Source organism: Pristiophorus japonicus, chromosome 9, assembly GCF_044704955.1.
Source record: "Pristiophorus japonicus isolate sPriJap1 chromosome 9, sPriJap1.hap1, whole genome shotgun sequence".
In the NCBI taxonomy this organism is placed as follows: Eukaryota; Metazoa; Chordata; class Chondrichthyes; family Pristiophoridae; genus Pristiophorus; species Pristiophorus japonicus.
This window is the reverse complement of record NC_091985.1, coordinates 217178894-217195795: the sequence shown is the minus strand read 5'-3', so window position 1 is coordinate 217195795 and position 16902 is coordinate 217178894. Positions and strand designations below refer to the sequence as shown.

At 46.7% G+C, this 16902-nt stretch overlaps 1 protein-coding gene across 4 annotated transcripts in view; it reads left to right on the top strand.

The window, feature by feature from the left end:
- Window positions 1-16902, top strand: part of LOC139273621 (zinc finger protein 530-like) — an 84710-nt gene that overhangs the window by 5787 nt on the left and 62021 nt on the right. For 3 of the 4 annotated variants that reach the window (XM_070890586.1, XM_070890585.1, XM_070890587.1), the window contains exons 2-3: window positions 10961-12538; window positions 15578-16779. In XM_070890586.1, the coding sequence (XP_070746687.1) occupies window positions 11053-12174 (1122 nt within the window). In that variant the 5' untranslated portion in view covers window positions 10961-11052 and the 3' untranslated portion in view covers window positions 12175-12538; window positions 15578-16779. Of the gene's footprint in view, window positions 1-10960; window positions 12539-15577; window positions 16780-16902 lie in introns of those variants that run through there. The other variant, XM_070890588.1, reaches the window with a different exon arrangement.

Below are 16902 nucleotides of genomic sequence, written 5' to 3'. Positions count from 1 at the left end.
ACCTGCATGCTAACCTTCAATGACTGATGTACCATGACACCCAGGTCTCGTTGCACCTTCCCTTTTCCTAATCTGTCACCATTCAGATAATAGTCTGTCTCTCTGTTTTTACCACCAAAGTGGATAACCTCACATTTATCCACATTATACTTCATCTGCCATGCATTTGCCCACTCACCTAACCTATCCAAGTCACTCTGCAGCCTAATAGCATCCTCCTCGCAGCTCACACTGCCACCCAACTTAGTATCATCCGCAAATTTGGAGATACTGCATTTAATCCCCTCGTCTAAATCATTAATGTACAATGTAAACAGCTGGGGCCCCAGCACAGAACCTTGCGGCACTTCACTAGTCACTGCCTGCCATTCTGAAAAGTACCCGTTTACTCCTACTCTTTGCTTCCTGTCTGACAACCAGTTCTCAATCCACGTCAGCACACTACCCCCAATCCCATGTGCTTTAACTTTGCACATTAATCTCTTGTGTGGGACCTTGTCGAAAGCCTTCTGAAAGTCCAAATATACCACATCAACTGGTTCTCCTTTGTCCACTTTACTGGAAACATCCTCAAAAAAATTCCAGAAGATTTGTCAAGCATGATTTCCCTTTCACAAATCCATGCTGACTTGGACCTATCATGTCACCATTTTCCAGATGCACTGCTATGACATCCTTAATAATTGATTCCATCATTTTACCCACTACTGAGGTCAGGCTGACCGGTCTATAATTCCCTGTTTTCTCTCTCCCTCCTTTTTTAAAAAGTGGGGTTACATTGGCTACCCTCCACTCCATAGGAACTGATCCAGAGTCAATGGAATGTTGGAAAATGACTGTCAATGCATCCGCTATTTCCAAGGCCACCTCCTTAAATACTCTAGGATGCAGTCCATCAGGCCCTGGGGATTTATCGGCCTTCAATCCCATCAATTTCCCCAACACAATTTCCCGACTAATAAAGATTTCCCTCAGTTCCCCCTCCTTACTAGACCCTCTGACCCCTTTTATATCCGGAAGGTTGTTTGTATCCTCCTTAGTGAATACCGAACCAAAGTACTTGTTCAATTGGTCTGCCATTTCTTTGTTCCCCGTTATGACTTCCCCTGATTCTGACTGCAGGGGACCTACGTTTGTCTTCACCAACCTTTTTCTCTTTACATACCTATAGAAACTTTTGCAATCCGCCTTAATGTTCCCTGCAAGCTTCTTCTCGTACTCCATTTTCCCTGCCCTAATCAAACCCTTTGTCCTCCTCTGCTGAGTTCTAAATTTCTCCCAGTCCCCAGGTTCGCTGCTATTTCTGGCCAATTTGTATGCCACTTCCTTGGCTTTAATACTATCCCTGATTTCCCTAGATAGCCACGGTTGAGCCACCTTCCCTTTTCTATTTTTACGCCAGACTTAGACTATGCCCACCAGCGACTTTTTCCCTTTATTATTCTTTATCACCACCCAAACTGATTCAAGCTCTTGATCCTCTGAGCCAATATCGTTTCTCACTAACGCACTGATCCCATCCTTTATTAACAATGCTACCCCACCTCCTTTTCCTTTCTGTCTGTCTTTCCGAATTGTCAAATACCCCTGAATATTTTGTTCCCAGTCCTGGTCACCTTGCAACCATGTCTCTGTAATGGCTATCAGATCATACCCATTTGCACTCCCTCAATAGAAAGAATGTCCTTCCTCAGATTAGGAGACCAAAACTGTTCACAATATTCAAGGTGTGGCCTCACCAAGGCCCTGTACAACTGCAGTAAGACCTCCCTCCTCCGATACTCAAATCCTCTCGCTATGAAGGCCAACATGCCATTTGCCGCCTTCACCGCCTGCTGTACCTGCATGCCAACCTTCAATGACTGATGTACCATGACACCCAGGTCTCCTTGCACCTCTCCTTTACCTAATCTGTCACTAATCAGATAATAATCTGCCTTCCTGTTTTTGCCACGAAAGTGAATAACCTCACATTTATCTACATTATACTGCATCTGCCATGCATTTGCCCACTCACCTAAGCTGTCCAGGTCACCCTGCAGCCTCTTAGCATCCTCCTCACAGCTCACACTGCCACCCAGCTTAGTGTCATCTGCAAACTTGGAGATATTAAATTCAATCCCTTTGTCTAAATCATTAATGTAGGCGAGGGGCACCAGTAAATGGGGGATAGAGGAGGGGCACCAGTAAATGGGGGATAGGGGAGGGGCACCAGTAAATGGGGGATAGGGGAGGGGCACCAGTAAATGGGAGGATAGGGAGGGGCACCAGTAAATGGGGGATAGGGGAACCAGCCCACACTGCGATATGTGTGCGCACTAGCTTTGTGCAGCAGAGCTGGTCTCCAGTCATATTGGTTACTTGCCACTGGATAAAGGCCTAGCTCTGTCAAGCCCGTGTGGTGGCTGGTGTGCTCCGGTCACCACACGTTAATAAAATCCACGCACAGGCATCTTCCACCCTTCAATTGTAGTTCAAGATCTGGAATATCGGGTCCTTCAGTGAAATATCTGTGAACTCTTGTGGAAGCAAGTCATCCTCGTTCGAGGGACCGCCGATGAAGATGATTTGTATCTATTTGTGCCGTTAACTCATCTATTTTGTTACAAATACTACGTACAGTTGGACAAAGAGCTTTTAAATTTGTTTTTTTACCCTTTTTTTCCTGATCATTTCCTCTGTCCTTCAAACTCACTTTCTGCATGTTTGATGGGACAGTGTAGAGGGAGCTTTACTCTATATCTAACCTTTTAGGTTTTTGGTGTTACGGACAGAGGGGTAATGTCCCCTTGGAGTTTTGTATTCCTTACTGTCCCCTGTAAATCGGTTTAGCTATTTTTTAGAAATTATGCTCATTGATCTTTCTTCTTCTTAGTCTTATCACTTCCTTTATTTGGGTTATCTCTTGTTCCTTATGTTCTGGTGTTCTATGTTATAATCGTTGTGCCTCTGTCATTCTGGACCCTGGGGCCACGTTGTATGTTATAATCGCTGAACCTCTATGTCAGGATTAACAAAAATAACACATGGTTGATGGCTGAGTTTGCAACCATTAAAGTATGCAAATTCACCAATAAGTAATTGTGATACTGGGGTGGTGTTCATGGAAAGCACCAGATGGAAGGACTATTTGAGTTCTCATCACTGCATTCTGTGTGGCTGGAATCTAGGGCTACTGACTCCACAAGTTCCTTAGTCAGACACTCATTGTCCTCTTTCACAATTTCACGGGAGGCTTCTACAACTGTGCTCATGCTCCCTTCTGAGGAACTCTGACAAGAATTCAGGCAATCTTTGAGACAATTGTGGGTGATGTCTGAAGATTAACAGAAATTGGATAATGGGGCTATGTTGTTCCTTTGGAATTGTGTGTGTGGGGTGGGTGGGGGGAGATATTCCTGGATTTTCTAGGGGGCGGTGTTTCGTGTCTTGTTTCTAAGTTAAGATTTTTTATTTTATTATTCCTAGCTGTGCATATGTGTGTCGTTCTGGACACTGATGCAATTTAGTATCTTTAGGTTTTAGGTCTGTGTTGGGTTTGGTCTTGGACTCTGACGGCTTAGGTTTTGTGGTGTTTGGGTCTTGACTAATCTTTGTGGGGTTATGTTTTAGATTAGGGTTGGTTGGCTGTCTGGCTCTGGGTTAGGGTTTAGGGCTACGATTTGGTTAATATGTTCCCGGGTAGGGATCTGTTTTGAAGTTCAGTTCAGGATTGGGTTTTAGGGCTTGGTTTTCATTCATGGGTTGTTTGGGTTGTGGTTAGGTTTTTAGGGGTGGGGGCTGGTTACTGAGTTTTGGGGTAGGGTCGGGGCTCCGTTTGGGGTTGGAGTAGGGTTGGGTTCGGGGTTAAAGTTTGGGTTAGGATTAGGATTTTATTTGGGCTCGTCGGTTGTTTGGATCATGGTTAGGTTTTTAGGGGTGGGGGCTGGTTGATAAGTTTTCGGATAGGGTTGGGGCTCTATTTTGGGTTTGGAGTGGGGTTGGGGTAGGGATAGGGCTGGGTTTTGGGGTTAAAGTTTGGGTTAGAGTTAGATTTGGGCTTGTCGGTTTTTTGGGTTATGGTTAGGTTTTTGGGGTGGGGGCTGGTTGTTCGGTTTTAGGTTAGGATTTAGGGCTCGGGTTGGGATAAGGGATAGGTTTTGGCTTAGGGTCGGGGTTAGGGCTCGGGCGGGATCCGGTGGGGACAAGTGTCCTGGGGTCCTTCGTAGGGTAAGTTTTAGTGGTAGGGTCATATACTTGGGGATATGGTTGTCTAGTGTTTGTGATGCGGTTACCTGCCCAGGGTTCCCAATATTGTCCCTGAAAGAGTTCCGTCCTGTTTGTGAGAATGTGTAAAGAAGGGTTACGAAGGTGGTAGATGGATAGAGAATGTGGCAAAAGGATGGAGATAGGGAATCATGGGAAAATAGCTGAAGAAATGTCAAGATGCAGACAACTGCAGAAGCGACAGAAAAAAAAGGGGTTACCAAGAGTTGAAGTTGAGGTTAGACACGGGTCATGAGAAAGCCGCAAGGCAGCACAAAGAAAGAAAGCAATCCTAGATAGGAGGGAAAATGTAATAGTTTTTACTGATAAGGAGAAAGGGAAACTAATTGGGTTCTTTACTGATCAGGGAAGACAGTGTAGCAAAGCTATAACTAACCTGACCTGACACCAGCCCTAATTGGGAGACTTTGGCGGGGCGGGGGGGGGGGGAAGGCAGAAAGGGATTGGATAGACCAAGCGCTAATCAAATGTGTTCTGTTTTGAAAATGTATAACTGTTGTTGTGTCGTGCTGAAAAGGGGCTTGTCCAGTGGAAGGTAAACAGGCTCTGATTGAGAGTGTTCCTTTGTCTTGACAAGTCCCGGCCGGAGAATCTTCAATCAACGTCTTTTACAGAAAAGGCAAGCAGGTGTTCGTGTCAGTGTATTCGCTGAAACAGATTGAGGGAAAAAGAATCCATATCAACATTTGTGGGAGAAAAAGTAGTCGGGGTTGTGTGGGTGGAGTCCTCTTTAGATTGGGGGGGGGGGGATTATACTCCTTGTTATATGTGAGAGGTCGGTCTGTTGTTTGGAGTTTCTGGGGCTGATTATACCGGTGGGGTTGGTTGTTAGTTACCCATTGTGATATTTAGGTGTATTTATGGTCTTGGGTATTACTGACGTGGAACTTCTATGGAAGGGTCTTATTAATAATTACATTTCTGAAAAATTGAATTGAGCCTACCGATTAAATTCATAAAGATTGAATTTATTTATTCCCTCGTAGGGGGATGTTGGCCTCGGAAGGGTTCTTTGTGGGGGGGGGGGGGGGGAGCGGTTTGTCATTTAAAAATCGTTATTAGGTGGATTGTTGGTTCCCTGCTATGTATTCAAGTGATTTCTGTGAAATTAGGGAACTTATTAATTGTATGGAAGTAAATTGTGTTTTTTGGATTTATGAATAATATGATGGTGCAAGTCAGGGATATTGATTGGCGAGTTATTGTTGTTTAACCAGCCTGTGGGATCAGTGTGCTGTGCACGGGGGCTTGCTGCTGCTGTTAGTCAGACCGCTGATCCCTCACCCCGCGGAGCTGCCTGTCCGAGTCTGTGTCTCCCATTTTATTCATTAAACAGTTTGTAAATGTGTGGATTGTGTTTGGGTTGTACGGGGGTGGTGAGGGGGTTTGTTACTGTGTTTTGGGCGGTGGGGGGGGTTTGCTACTGTGCTTTGGGCAGTGGGGGGGGGGGGGTGTTACTGTGCTTTGGGCAGTGGGGGGGGGTTGTTACTGTGTTTTGGACAGTGGGGGGGGTGTGTTGCTGTGTTTTGGGCAGTGGGGGGGGGTGTTACTGTGTTTTGGGCAGTGGTGGGGGAGGGTGTTACTGTGTTTTGGGCAGTGGGGGGGAGGGTGTTACTGTGTTTTGGGCAGTGGGGGGGGGGTGTTACTGTGTTTTGGGCAATGGGGGGTGGGTGTTACTGTGTTTTGGGCAGTGGGGGGGGGGGTTACTGTGTTTTGGGCAGTGGGGGGGGGGTTACCATGTTTTGGGCAGTGGGGGGGGTGTTGCCGTGTTGGGGCAGTGGGGGGTGGGGTTAATTGTGGTGGTTTGGGGATGGAGTCTCGGGTCATTCGGTGGTTTGTGTATTTGGGCCTAGTGCCGATGATCAGCCTCGGGCTGGATTTCTGTGTGGCCCGGGAGGGAGGCCTGTTGTTCCCGGGGAAGGGATCAGTCTCCGGGTTTTTTAGGGGTTTGATTTTAAGTCGCTGTTACGTTCTTTGTGGAGATTGAGTTTTGTACTTTGGTGGACTGCTTTTTATTTTGGGATTTTTAATTTAATTATTTAATTATAAAAAAATTACATTGTTTTAACTATTTTTAGGTGAGGGTTCTTTTTATGAATGATTGGGCCGTAGGGTGGGGAAGGGGATTATCAATGATTGGGCTGTAGGGTGGGGAAGGGGATTATCAATGACTGGGCTGCAGGGTGGGGAAGGGGATTATCAATGACTGGGCTGTACGGTGGGGAAGGGGATTATCAATGACTGGGCTGCAGGGTGGGGAAGGGGATTATCAATGACTGGGCTGTACGGTGGGGAAGGGGATTATCAATGACTGGGCTGTAGGGTGAGGAAGGGGATTATCAATGACTGGGCTGTCATAGAAACATAGAAAATATGTGCAGGAGTAGGCCATTCGGCCCTTCTAGCCTGCAGCGCCATTCAGTGAGTTCATGGCTGAACATTCAACTTCAGTACCCCATTCCTGCTTTCTCGCCATACCCCTTGATCCCCCTAGTAGTAAGGACCTCATCTAACTCCTTTTTGAATATATTTAGTGAATTGGCCTCAACTACTTTCTGTGGTAGAGAATTCCACAGGTTCACCACTCTCTGGGTGAAGAAGTTCCTCCGCATCTCGGTCCTAAATGGCTTACCCCTTATCCTTAGACTGTGACCTCTGGTTCTGGACTTCCCCAACATTGGGAACATTCTTCCTGCATCTAACCTGTCTAACCCCGTCAGAATTTTAAATGTTTCTATGAGGTCCCCTCTCATTCTTCTGAACTCCAGTGAATACAAGCCCAGTTGATCCAGTCTTTCTTGATAGGTCAGTCCCGCCATCCCGGGAATCAGTCTGGTGAACCTTCGCTGCACTCCCTCAATAGCAAGAATGTCCTTCCTCAGGTTAGGAGACCAAAACTGTACACAATACACCAGGTGTGGCCTCACCAATGCCCTGTACAACTGTAGCAACACCTCCCTGCCCCTGTACTCAAATCCCCTCGCTATGAAGGCCAACATGCCATTTGCTTTCTTAACCGCGTGCTGCACCTGCATGCTAACCTTCAATGACTGATGTACCACGACACCCAGGTCTCTTTGCACCTCCCCTTTTCCTAATCTGTCACCATTCAGATAATAGTCTGTCTCTCTGTTTTTACCACCAAAGTGGATAACCTCACATTTATCCACATTATACTTCATCTGCCATGCATTTGCCCACTCACCTAACCTATCCAAGTCGCTCTGCAGCCTCACAGCATCCTCCTCGCAGCTCACACTGCCACCCAACTTAGTGTCATCCGCAAATTTGGAGATACTACATTTAATCCCCTCATCTAAATCATTAATGTACAGTGTAAACAGCTGGGGCCCCAGCACAGAACCTTGCGGTACCCCACTAGTCACTGCCTGCCATTCTGAAAAGTCCCCATTTACTCCTACTCTTTGCTTCCTGTCTGACAACCAGTTCTCAATCCATGTCAGCACACTACCCCCAATCCCGTGTGCTCTAACTTTGCACATCAATCTCTTGTGTGGGACCTTGTCGAACGCCTTCTGAAAGTCCAAATATACCACATCAACTGGTTCTCCCTTGCCCACTCTACTGGAAACATCCTCAAAAAATTCCAGAAGATTTGTCAAGCATGATTTCCCTTTCATAAATCCATGCTGACTTGGACCTATCATGTCACCTCTTTCCAAATGCACTGCTATGACATCCTTAATAATTGATTCCATCATTTTACCCACTACAGATGTCAGGCTGACCGGTCTATAATTCCCTGTTTTCTCTCTCCCTCCTTTTTTAAAAAGTGGGGTTACATTGGCTACCCTCCACTCGATAGGAACTGATCCAGAGTCAATGGAATGTTGGAAAATGACTGTCAATGCATCCACTATTTCCAAGGCCACCTCCTTAAGTACTCTGGGATGCAGCCCATCAGGCCCTGGGGATTTATCGGCCTTCAATCCCATCAATTTCCCCAACACAATTTCCCGGCTAATAAAGATTTCCCTCAGTTCCTCCTCCTTACTAGACCCCCCGACCCCTTTTATAACCGGAAGGTTGTTTGTGTCCTCCTTCGTGAATACCGAACCAAAGTACTTGTTCAATTGGTCCGCCATTTCTTTGTTCCCCGTTATGACTTCCCCTGATTCTGACTGCAGGGGACCTACGTTTGTCTTTACTAACCTTTTTCTCTTTACATATCTATAGAAAGTTTTGCAATCCGTCTTAATGTTCCCTGCAAGCTTCTTCTCATACTCCATTTTCCCTGCCCTAATCAAACCCTTTGTCCTCCTCTGCTGAGTTCTAAATTTCTCACAGTCCCCAGGTTCGCTGCTATTTCTGGCCAATTTGTATGCCACTTCCTTGGCTTTAATACTATCCCTGATTTCCCTTGATAGCCACGGTTGAGCCACCTTCCCTTTTTTATTTTTATGCCAGACAGGAATGTACAATTGTTGTAGTTCATCCATGCGGTCTCTAAATGTCTGCCATTGCCCATCCACAGTCAACCCCTTAAGTATCATTCGCCAATCCATCCCAGCCAATTCACGCCTCATACCTTCAAAGTTACCCTTCTTTAAGTTCTGGACCATGGTCTCTGAATTAACTGTTTCATTCTCCATCCTAATGCAGAATTCCACCATATTATGGTCACTCTTCCCCAAGGAGCCTCGCACAACGAGATTGCTAATTAATCCTCTCTCATTACATAACACCCAGTCTAAGATGGCCTCCCCCCTAGTTGGTTCCTCGACATATTGGTCTAAAAAACCTCGGGTGAGGAAGGGGATTATGGCTGTAGGGTGGGGAAGGAGATTATCAATGACTGGGCTGTACGGTGGGGAAGGGGATTATCAATGACGGGACTGTCATGTGGGGAAGGGGGATTATGGCCCTTAAATTGTGAATGGTTTTGGTTTGTTGACCAAGGGTCCGTGCCGTGTTGACTGACCGCGTGGGAGGTTGGAGGGGAATTTAGGACGCACTTTTTTTCTTGTATTTCAATTTATTTTCGTATGTGTACTCTACAGTTCAACGGCAATAATTATCGGTTGGAGGTGTGTGAGGGGGGGACAAGGGGGGACAGAGAAATCATGGCTCCTTAAATGTACGCCACTGTTCATCAACCGTCTTACACTTTAATCTATTTTCCCAGTCCACTTTAGCCAACTCTGCCCTCATACCTTTGTAGTCTCCTTTATTTAAGCTTCGTAAGCTGGTTTGAGATCAAACTTTCTCGCCCTCCATCTGAATTTGAAATTCAACTATGCTATGGTCACTCATTTCAAGGGGATCCTTTACTAGGAGATTGTTTATTAATCCTGTCTTATTACACAGGACTAGATTTAAGATAGCCAGCCCCCTGGTTGGTTCCGTTACATATTGCTCAAGGAACCCGTTCCTTGCGCACTCTATGAACTTTTCCTCAAGGCTACCCTGACCAATTTGATTTGTCCAATCAATACGGAGGTTAAAATCACCCATGATTATTACTGTTCCCTTTTTACAAGACCCCTCTATTTCTTGGTTTATACTCCGACCAACAGAGTTGCTACTGTTAGGGGGCCTATAGACTACGCCCACCAGTGACTTTTTCCCCTTATTATTCCTTATCTCTACCCAAACTGATTCAACATCCTGATCATTTGAGCCAATGTTGTCTCTCACTATTGCAGTGATTCCATCCTTTATCAACACAGCTATTTTGTTTCCCTGGAGTTCCTATTATGAGTTTCAGAAACTTCGGTGCCAAGTGGACCAGGTGTTTAAAGATTTCCCTCTTTCCATGTTGCTGTTAGTTAAAGGTACAGAGATTGATTTCCCCCTCATTATGCATCTTTAGTAGTTAAACAAAAATCCTTCCTGTTCGTAGTGAGTCACATTCTGCACTGGGGAAGACGGCTGGTGGCTTCAGCCTTTAAAATACTCCTCCTTTTGTTCAAATCCCTCCAAGGCCTTGTCCCTCCCTATCTCTGTAACCTCCTCCAGCCCACCAACCATCTTAATTATGGGAAACAATTTTCAGTGTCAGAAGGGTCGGTAACCAGAGTGGAGTTGAGGTAGAAGATCAGCCATGATCTTACTAAATGGTGGAGCAGGCTCGAGGGGCCAATGGGCCTACTCCTGCTCCAATTTCTTGTGTTCTTAAAGGGTTGTGGGAATGCAGAACTCGATGTTTCCCATATAACTGAGACTGGGGGCTAATTGAACAGGCTCAAGGGGCTGAATGGCCTATTCCTCTTTCTATGTTCCTACTTAGTGATGACTTTTGTAAACAGCTTTTACAGGGGTTTAGAAGAGGAGGATACGCTGAGGGGATTAAACCTGGGCCCCTCCTGTTAATGTGACTCAGTCACACTGGTCAGTGCCTGTACCCACTGAGCCATTGGGAGGAGGGGAGGGTCCAGTGACCCTGCTGGAAAATGCACATGTGAGGCCTCAAGTGAGGACAGTGGAATAGCTTGTCGACACTCACTATCGAGGTTCACACATGGAGATTGGGCACATGGGTCACATATTGGAGAGAAACTGATGAGTGTAGAACTGAACCAGCTGGGTTTCTATGACATTCTGGCCACTTTCAAGGTCACTTTGTTGTCATGCCGGCCCCACAAATCAGATTCATTAAGTTCAAATTACTAACCTGCCTCTTTGTGGGTTCTCTCTCACACTCCCTTTTTCCTATTTTAAATTAATTTTACAGTGTATTAGAAGGAGAGGATTTGAAGACGGCAAACTCAAATCACAGACCGCATCAAGATCTGACCGGGTCACTCGATTCATCGGCCTCTCAATATGGAAGCAAAAAGCACCGTTGACAATGGGGAGAAAGTGTACACGTGTTCTGTGTGTGGAAGAGGCTTTAGCCGAATCTCTGGCCTATTGAGACACAAGCGCAGTCACACCGGGGAGAGGTCATCCACCTGCTCCGAGTGTGGGAAGGGATTCACTTCGTCATCCAACCTGCTGAATCACCAGCGAGTTCACACTGACGAGAGACCTTTTAAATGCCCGGATTGTGGGATGAGCTATAAACATTCCGGGGAGCTGACGTACCATCAACGTGTTCACAGTGGGGAGAGACCGTTCAGGTGCTCTCACTGCGGAACTGGGTTCAGTCAATCATCTAAACTCACTGTACACCAGCGCACTCACACTGGGGAGAGGCCGTTCACCTGCTCAGTGTGTGGGAGAGGATTCACTCAGTCATGCAGCCTGCTGAGACACCAGCGAGTTCACACTGGGGAGAGACCGTTCACCTGCTCTGAGTGTGGGAAGGGATTCATTGATTCATGCAACCTACTGAGACACCAACGAGTTCACACTGGGGAGAGGCCATTTTTCTGCTACGTGTGTGGGAAGGGATTCACTCAGTCATCCGACCTTCTGAGACACCAGCGAGTTCATACCGGGGAGAGGCCATTCACCTGCTCTGACTGTGGGATGGGATTCACTCAGTCATTCCACCTGCTGACACACCAACGAGTTCACACCGATGTGAGACCTTTTAAATGCTCTGACTGTGAGAAGCGATTTAAAACCAAAAAGCATCTACTGATATACCAGCGAGTTCACACCGGGGAGAGGCCGTTTATCTGCTCCAAGTGTGGGAAGGGATTCACTCAGTTATCCAACCTGCTGACACATCAGCAAGTTCACACTGACGAGAGACCTTTTAAATGCCCAGACTGCAGTAAGTGCTATAAAAGTTCAGCGGAACTGAGCTGCCATCAACGTGTTCACACTGGGGAGAGACCATTCAGATGCTCCGTGTGTGGGAAGGGATTCTCTCGTTCATGCGACCTTCTGAGTCACCAGCGAGTTCATACTGGGGAGAGGCTGTTCACCTGCTCCGTGTGTGGTAAGGGTTTCACTCGTTCATCCAACCTGCTGACACACCAGCGAGTCCACATGTGACTGCAGGGGTGGGATTCTACTGGTAATCACATCCCGACTGAACCATGTTCATTCTGACAGATGGGGTTTGTTTCTGCTGATGCTAACTCCTATAACTGGGCAAGACTTTAATATTCTGGATGAATGGGAAATAAATCAGCTTTGCTTTTAACACATTGCTATGGATTTTTGTTTTTCCCACCTGGGTGTTTAGCATCACCTGGTGAACTCAGAGAGGACAATCTGGGGGGAGGACCGTACGGTGGGAACAGAACTTCAGCCTGGACACAGTCCTTCAGGGCCACACTGAGAGGGCCAAACGGCACTTCGGTCTTTCTTGTCTCGCTTCACTGCCAACAAAGTCGCCGTGCGGGTTAATCTTGAGGTGTGTAAGAAATGTGTCCCAGCCATGCACTTCCATGGTTTGGCCGTGCTAAATGGTATATACTTCAATGCAAGGATGATGATACAAAAGTTGATCATGTGGTTGATAATGAAGAAGAAAGTTACAGACTGCACGAAGATGTCAATGGACTGGTCAGGTGGGCAGAACAGTGGCAAATGGAATTCAATCCACAGAAGTGTGAGGTAATGCATTTGGGGAGGGCTAACAAGGCAAGGGAATACACAATAAATCATAGGACAATGAGCAGTGTAGAAGAATAAGAGGACCTTGGAAGGCATGTCCACAGATCCCTGAAGGTAGCAGGGCAGGTAGGTAAGGTGGTTAAGAAGGTATACAGAATACTTGCCGAGGCATAGAATACAAGAGCAGGGAGGTTATACTTGAACTGTATAAAACACTAGTTAGGTGACAGCGAGAGTACTGTGTGCAGTTCTGGTCACATTACAGGAAAGATGTGATTGCATTAGAGAGGGTACAGAGGAGATTTAGGAGGATGTTACCAGGACCGGAGAATTTTAGCTATGAGGAAAGATTGGATAGGCTGGGGTTTTTTTTGGAGTAGAGGAGGCTGAGGGGAGACCTAATTGAGGTGTATAAAATTATGAGGGGCCTAGATAGAGTGGATAGGAAGGACCTATTACCCTTGGCAGAGAGTCAACAACCAGGGGGAGTAGTTTTAAAGTGGTCGGAGGTTTAGAGGGGAAATCTCTTCACCCAGAGGGTGGTGGGGGTATGGAACCCACTGCCTGAAAGGGTGGTAGAGGCAGAAACCCTCGTATCATTTAAAACCAACTTGGATGTGCAATTGAAGTGCCGTGACCTACAAGGCCACGGACCAAGAGCTGAAAAGTGGGATTAGGCTGGATAGCTCTTTGTCGGCCGGCATGGACACGATGGGCTGAATGGCCTCCTTCAATGCTGTAAACTTCTGTGATTCTATAATCCTGTACTTACAGTGATGAAGTTTGTAAATTATGAGAAATATATAAGATTAAGGGGTGATGTAATTGAGGTGTTTAAGATGATTAAAGGAATTGATTGGGTGGATGGAGAGAAACTATTTCCTCTGGTGAGGGAGTCCACAACAAGGGGACACAACCTTAAAATCAGAGCTCGGCCGTTCAGGGCTAATGTCAGGAAGCACTTCCTCACACAAATGCTGATTGGCTGTTTCTCTTGTCTGGAGAGTCTAGAACTAGGGATCATAGTCTCAGGATAACATACGGCCATTTAGGACTGAGATGTAGAGAAATGTCTTCACTCAAAGGGTTGTGAATCTTTGGAATTCTCTGCCCCAAAGAGCTGTGGATGCTCAGTCATTGAGTGTATTCAGGGCCGAGATCGCTAGATGTTTGGACACTAAAGGAATCCAGGGATACGGGGATAGTGCGGGAAAGTGGAGTTGAGGTAGAAGATCAGCCATGATTTTACTGAATGGCGGAGCAGGCTCGAGGGGCTGTTTAGCCTACTCCTGCTCCTATTACTTATGCTCTTAAAGCATAGTGGAAATCCGGAACTCTGTTCCCCATAAAACGGAGGTTGGGGGCCGATTGAAAATTCCAAAACTGAGATTGATAAATTCTTCTAGGGCAGGGGTATTAAGGCAATGGAACCAAGGCAGGTAGACAGAGTTAAAATACTGATCAGCTGAATGGCCTATTCCTGTTCCTATGTTCCTACTTACAGTGGTGCTTTTTGTAAACAGTTTTTACAGGGGATTAGAAGGTGAGGATATGCACACAGGATTAAACCTGGGTCCTTCTTGTTCCTATGAATCAGTCACACTGGGCGTTACCTTTACCCACTGAGCCATTGGGAGGACGTTACATTTACCCACTGAGCCATTGGGAGGAGAGTCCAGTGACCCTGCTGGAAAATGCACGTGAGGCCTCAGGTGAGGACAGTGGAATAGCATGTCGACACTCACTGTCGAGGTTCACACAAGGACATTGGGCACATGGGTCACATATTGGAGAGAAACTGGTGAGTGTAGAGCTGAACCCAGCCAGAGTCAGCACATTCAGGGGGGGAGGGGGAGGGGGAGGGGAACCAGTGAGTCTAGAACTAAACCCAGCCAGAGTCAGCACCATCAGGGGAGGAGAGGGAGATGAACCAGTGAGTGTAGAGCTGAACCCAGACAGAGTCAGCACCTTCAGGGGAGGAGAGGAGAGAAGGATGAAATAGTAGGAATTTGTGCAATGTGCCTTGCTCTCTCCCTGGATCCTAAAACTACTGAACTCACTCTTCCCCATCTGGTCTACAGGCTCTAAAACTGAAGCTTGGTGGCCCTCAGTCCCGACTCCTTGATTTACCTCCCCTTCTCTCCTCCTCTTTCCCCCTTGGTTGTGTTCCACACTCTGGGCCTTGGCCCTTCCCCGGGGATTCTCAGTATCAACAGGGGGGATGTGTGTTGAGACAGGATGTCCCAGCTCTCCTCCTTTAAAGGGACAAGGAGAGGACCTGCTGGGCTGAATGGCCCTGCTTTATGACATCACTGCAGTGCCTAGCAACCAACCTCCCTGAGCCCTGCTCATTATGGGCTGGGTTTAGCATTTGATAGGACAGTGTAGAGGGAGCTTTACTCTGTACCTAACCCGTGCTGTACCTGGCCTGGGAGTGTTTGATGGGACAGTGTAGAGGGAGCTTTACTCTGTACCTGACCGGAGCCTGTTTCACGCACACACTTGGTGCTCAGAATACCCGTGGAATACAGTGTAGACATGATCCCAGCCAGAGTCAGCATCTTCAAGGGAGGAGTGGGAGCGGAACTAGTTAGTGTAGAACTGAACCAAGCCAGAGTCAGCACCTTCAGGGGAGGAAGAAAACAGCGAAAAGAAATAAATAATGGAGATGGTGCGATGGGTTTGGATTTCAGCACAGGGAGGAGGGAGAGTGTGGGATGGGGATTTACAGCTTTGGGGGAACATGCTAGGGAAGAATGTTCCATAGAAACTCGAATTGTCTGTTCTGAATTTCTATCCTGTACTTAGTGATGACTTTTGTAAACACCTTTTACAGGGTATTAGAAGGGGAGGATGTGCAGACAGTAAATTCAAACCAACATGATGTCAAGATCTGACAGAGTCACTCCATTCATCAGGACCTGAATATCATCGGTCTTTGATTGTGGAAGGAGAAATGTTTCTCTGTTCTGTCTGTGGGAAAAGATTTCAAACATTAGTGTGACTGGAAAAGCACCGAGATACGCACACCCGAGTGAGAGTGTTCCAGTGCACTGACTGTGGAAAGAGCTTTAACCAGTTACACAGCCTGAAAAGACATTGCATCATTCACAGTGGGGAGAAACTGTACATGTGTTGTGTGTGTGGACGAGGCTTCAACTGATCGTCCAACCTGGAGAGACACAAGGACACCCGCACCACGGAGAAACCATGGGAATGTGGGAAGGTATCAGATCCCCATCTGAGCTGGAAATTCATCGACGCAGCCACACTGGGAGAGGCTGTTCACCTGCTCAGTGTGTGGGAAAGAATTCGCTCAGTCATCCACCCTGCTGAGACACCAGCGAGTTCACCATGGGGAGAGGCCATTCACCTGCTCAGTGTGTGGGAAGAGTTTCACTCGGTAATCCCACCTTCTGGCACACCAGAGAGTTCACACTGGGGAGAAGCCGTTCAGTTGCTCCCACTGCGGAAAGAAGTTCAGTCACCCCACCTCACTGAACACCAGCGAGTTTGCACTGGGGAGAGGCTGTTCACCTGCTGTGTGTGTGGGAAAGGATTCACTCAGTCATCCAGCCTCACTACACACCTACTGGTTCACATCAATCAGAGGCTTTTTAAATGTTCTGACTGTGAGAAGAGCTTTAAAAGCAGAAATTGACCGATGAGACACCAACGCATTCACACTGGGGAAAGGCCATTCACATGCTCAGTGTGTGGGAAAGGATTAATTGATTCATCCAACCTGCTGAGACACCAGCGGGTTCACAACTGACTGCAGGGGTTGGATTCTGCTGTTAATCACACCAAAGACTAAACTGTGTTCATTCTGACAGTCGGACTGTGTTTCCCCTGTAACTGGGCTGGAGTTTAATTTTCTGGATATCTGACAAGTAAATCAGCTTTGGTTCAAACACGCAGTTTGTCGATTGTTTGATTTCTCCAAGAGGAGACTAATTGATATGCTGTTACTGACTGTTCCATTTTTGGGCCTTTTCGCCTTTGTTCAATAAAGACCTGTCCTTATGTAGTACCTTACGTGACTTCAGGATATCCAAAAGTGCTTTACACCAATGAAGTACAACAACATCAAAGTACATTTGTAATGTAGCAACTGTGGCAGAGGATTCACGCACAGCAAACTTCCATGAAAGCAATGGC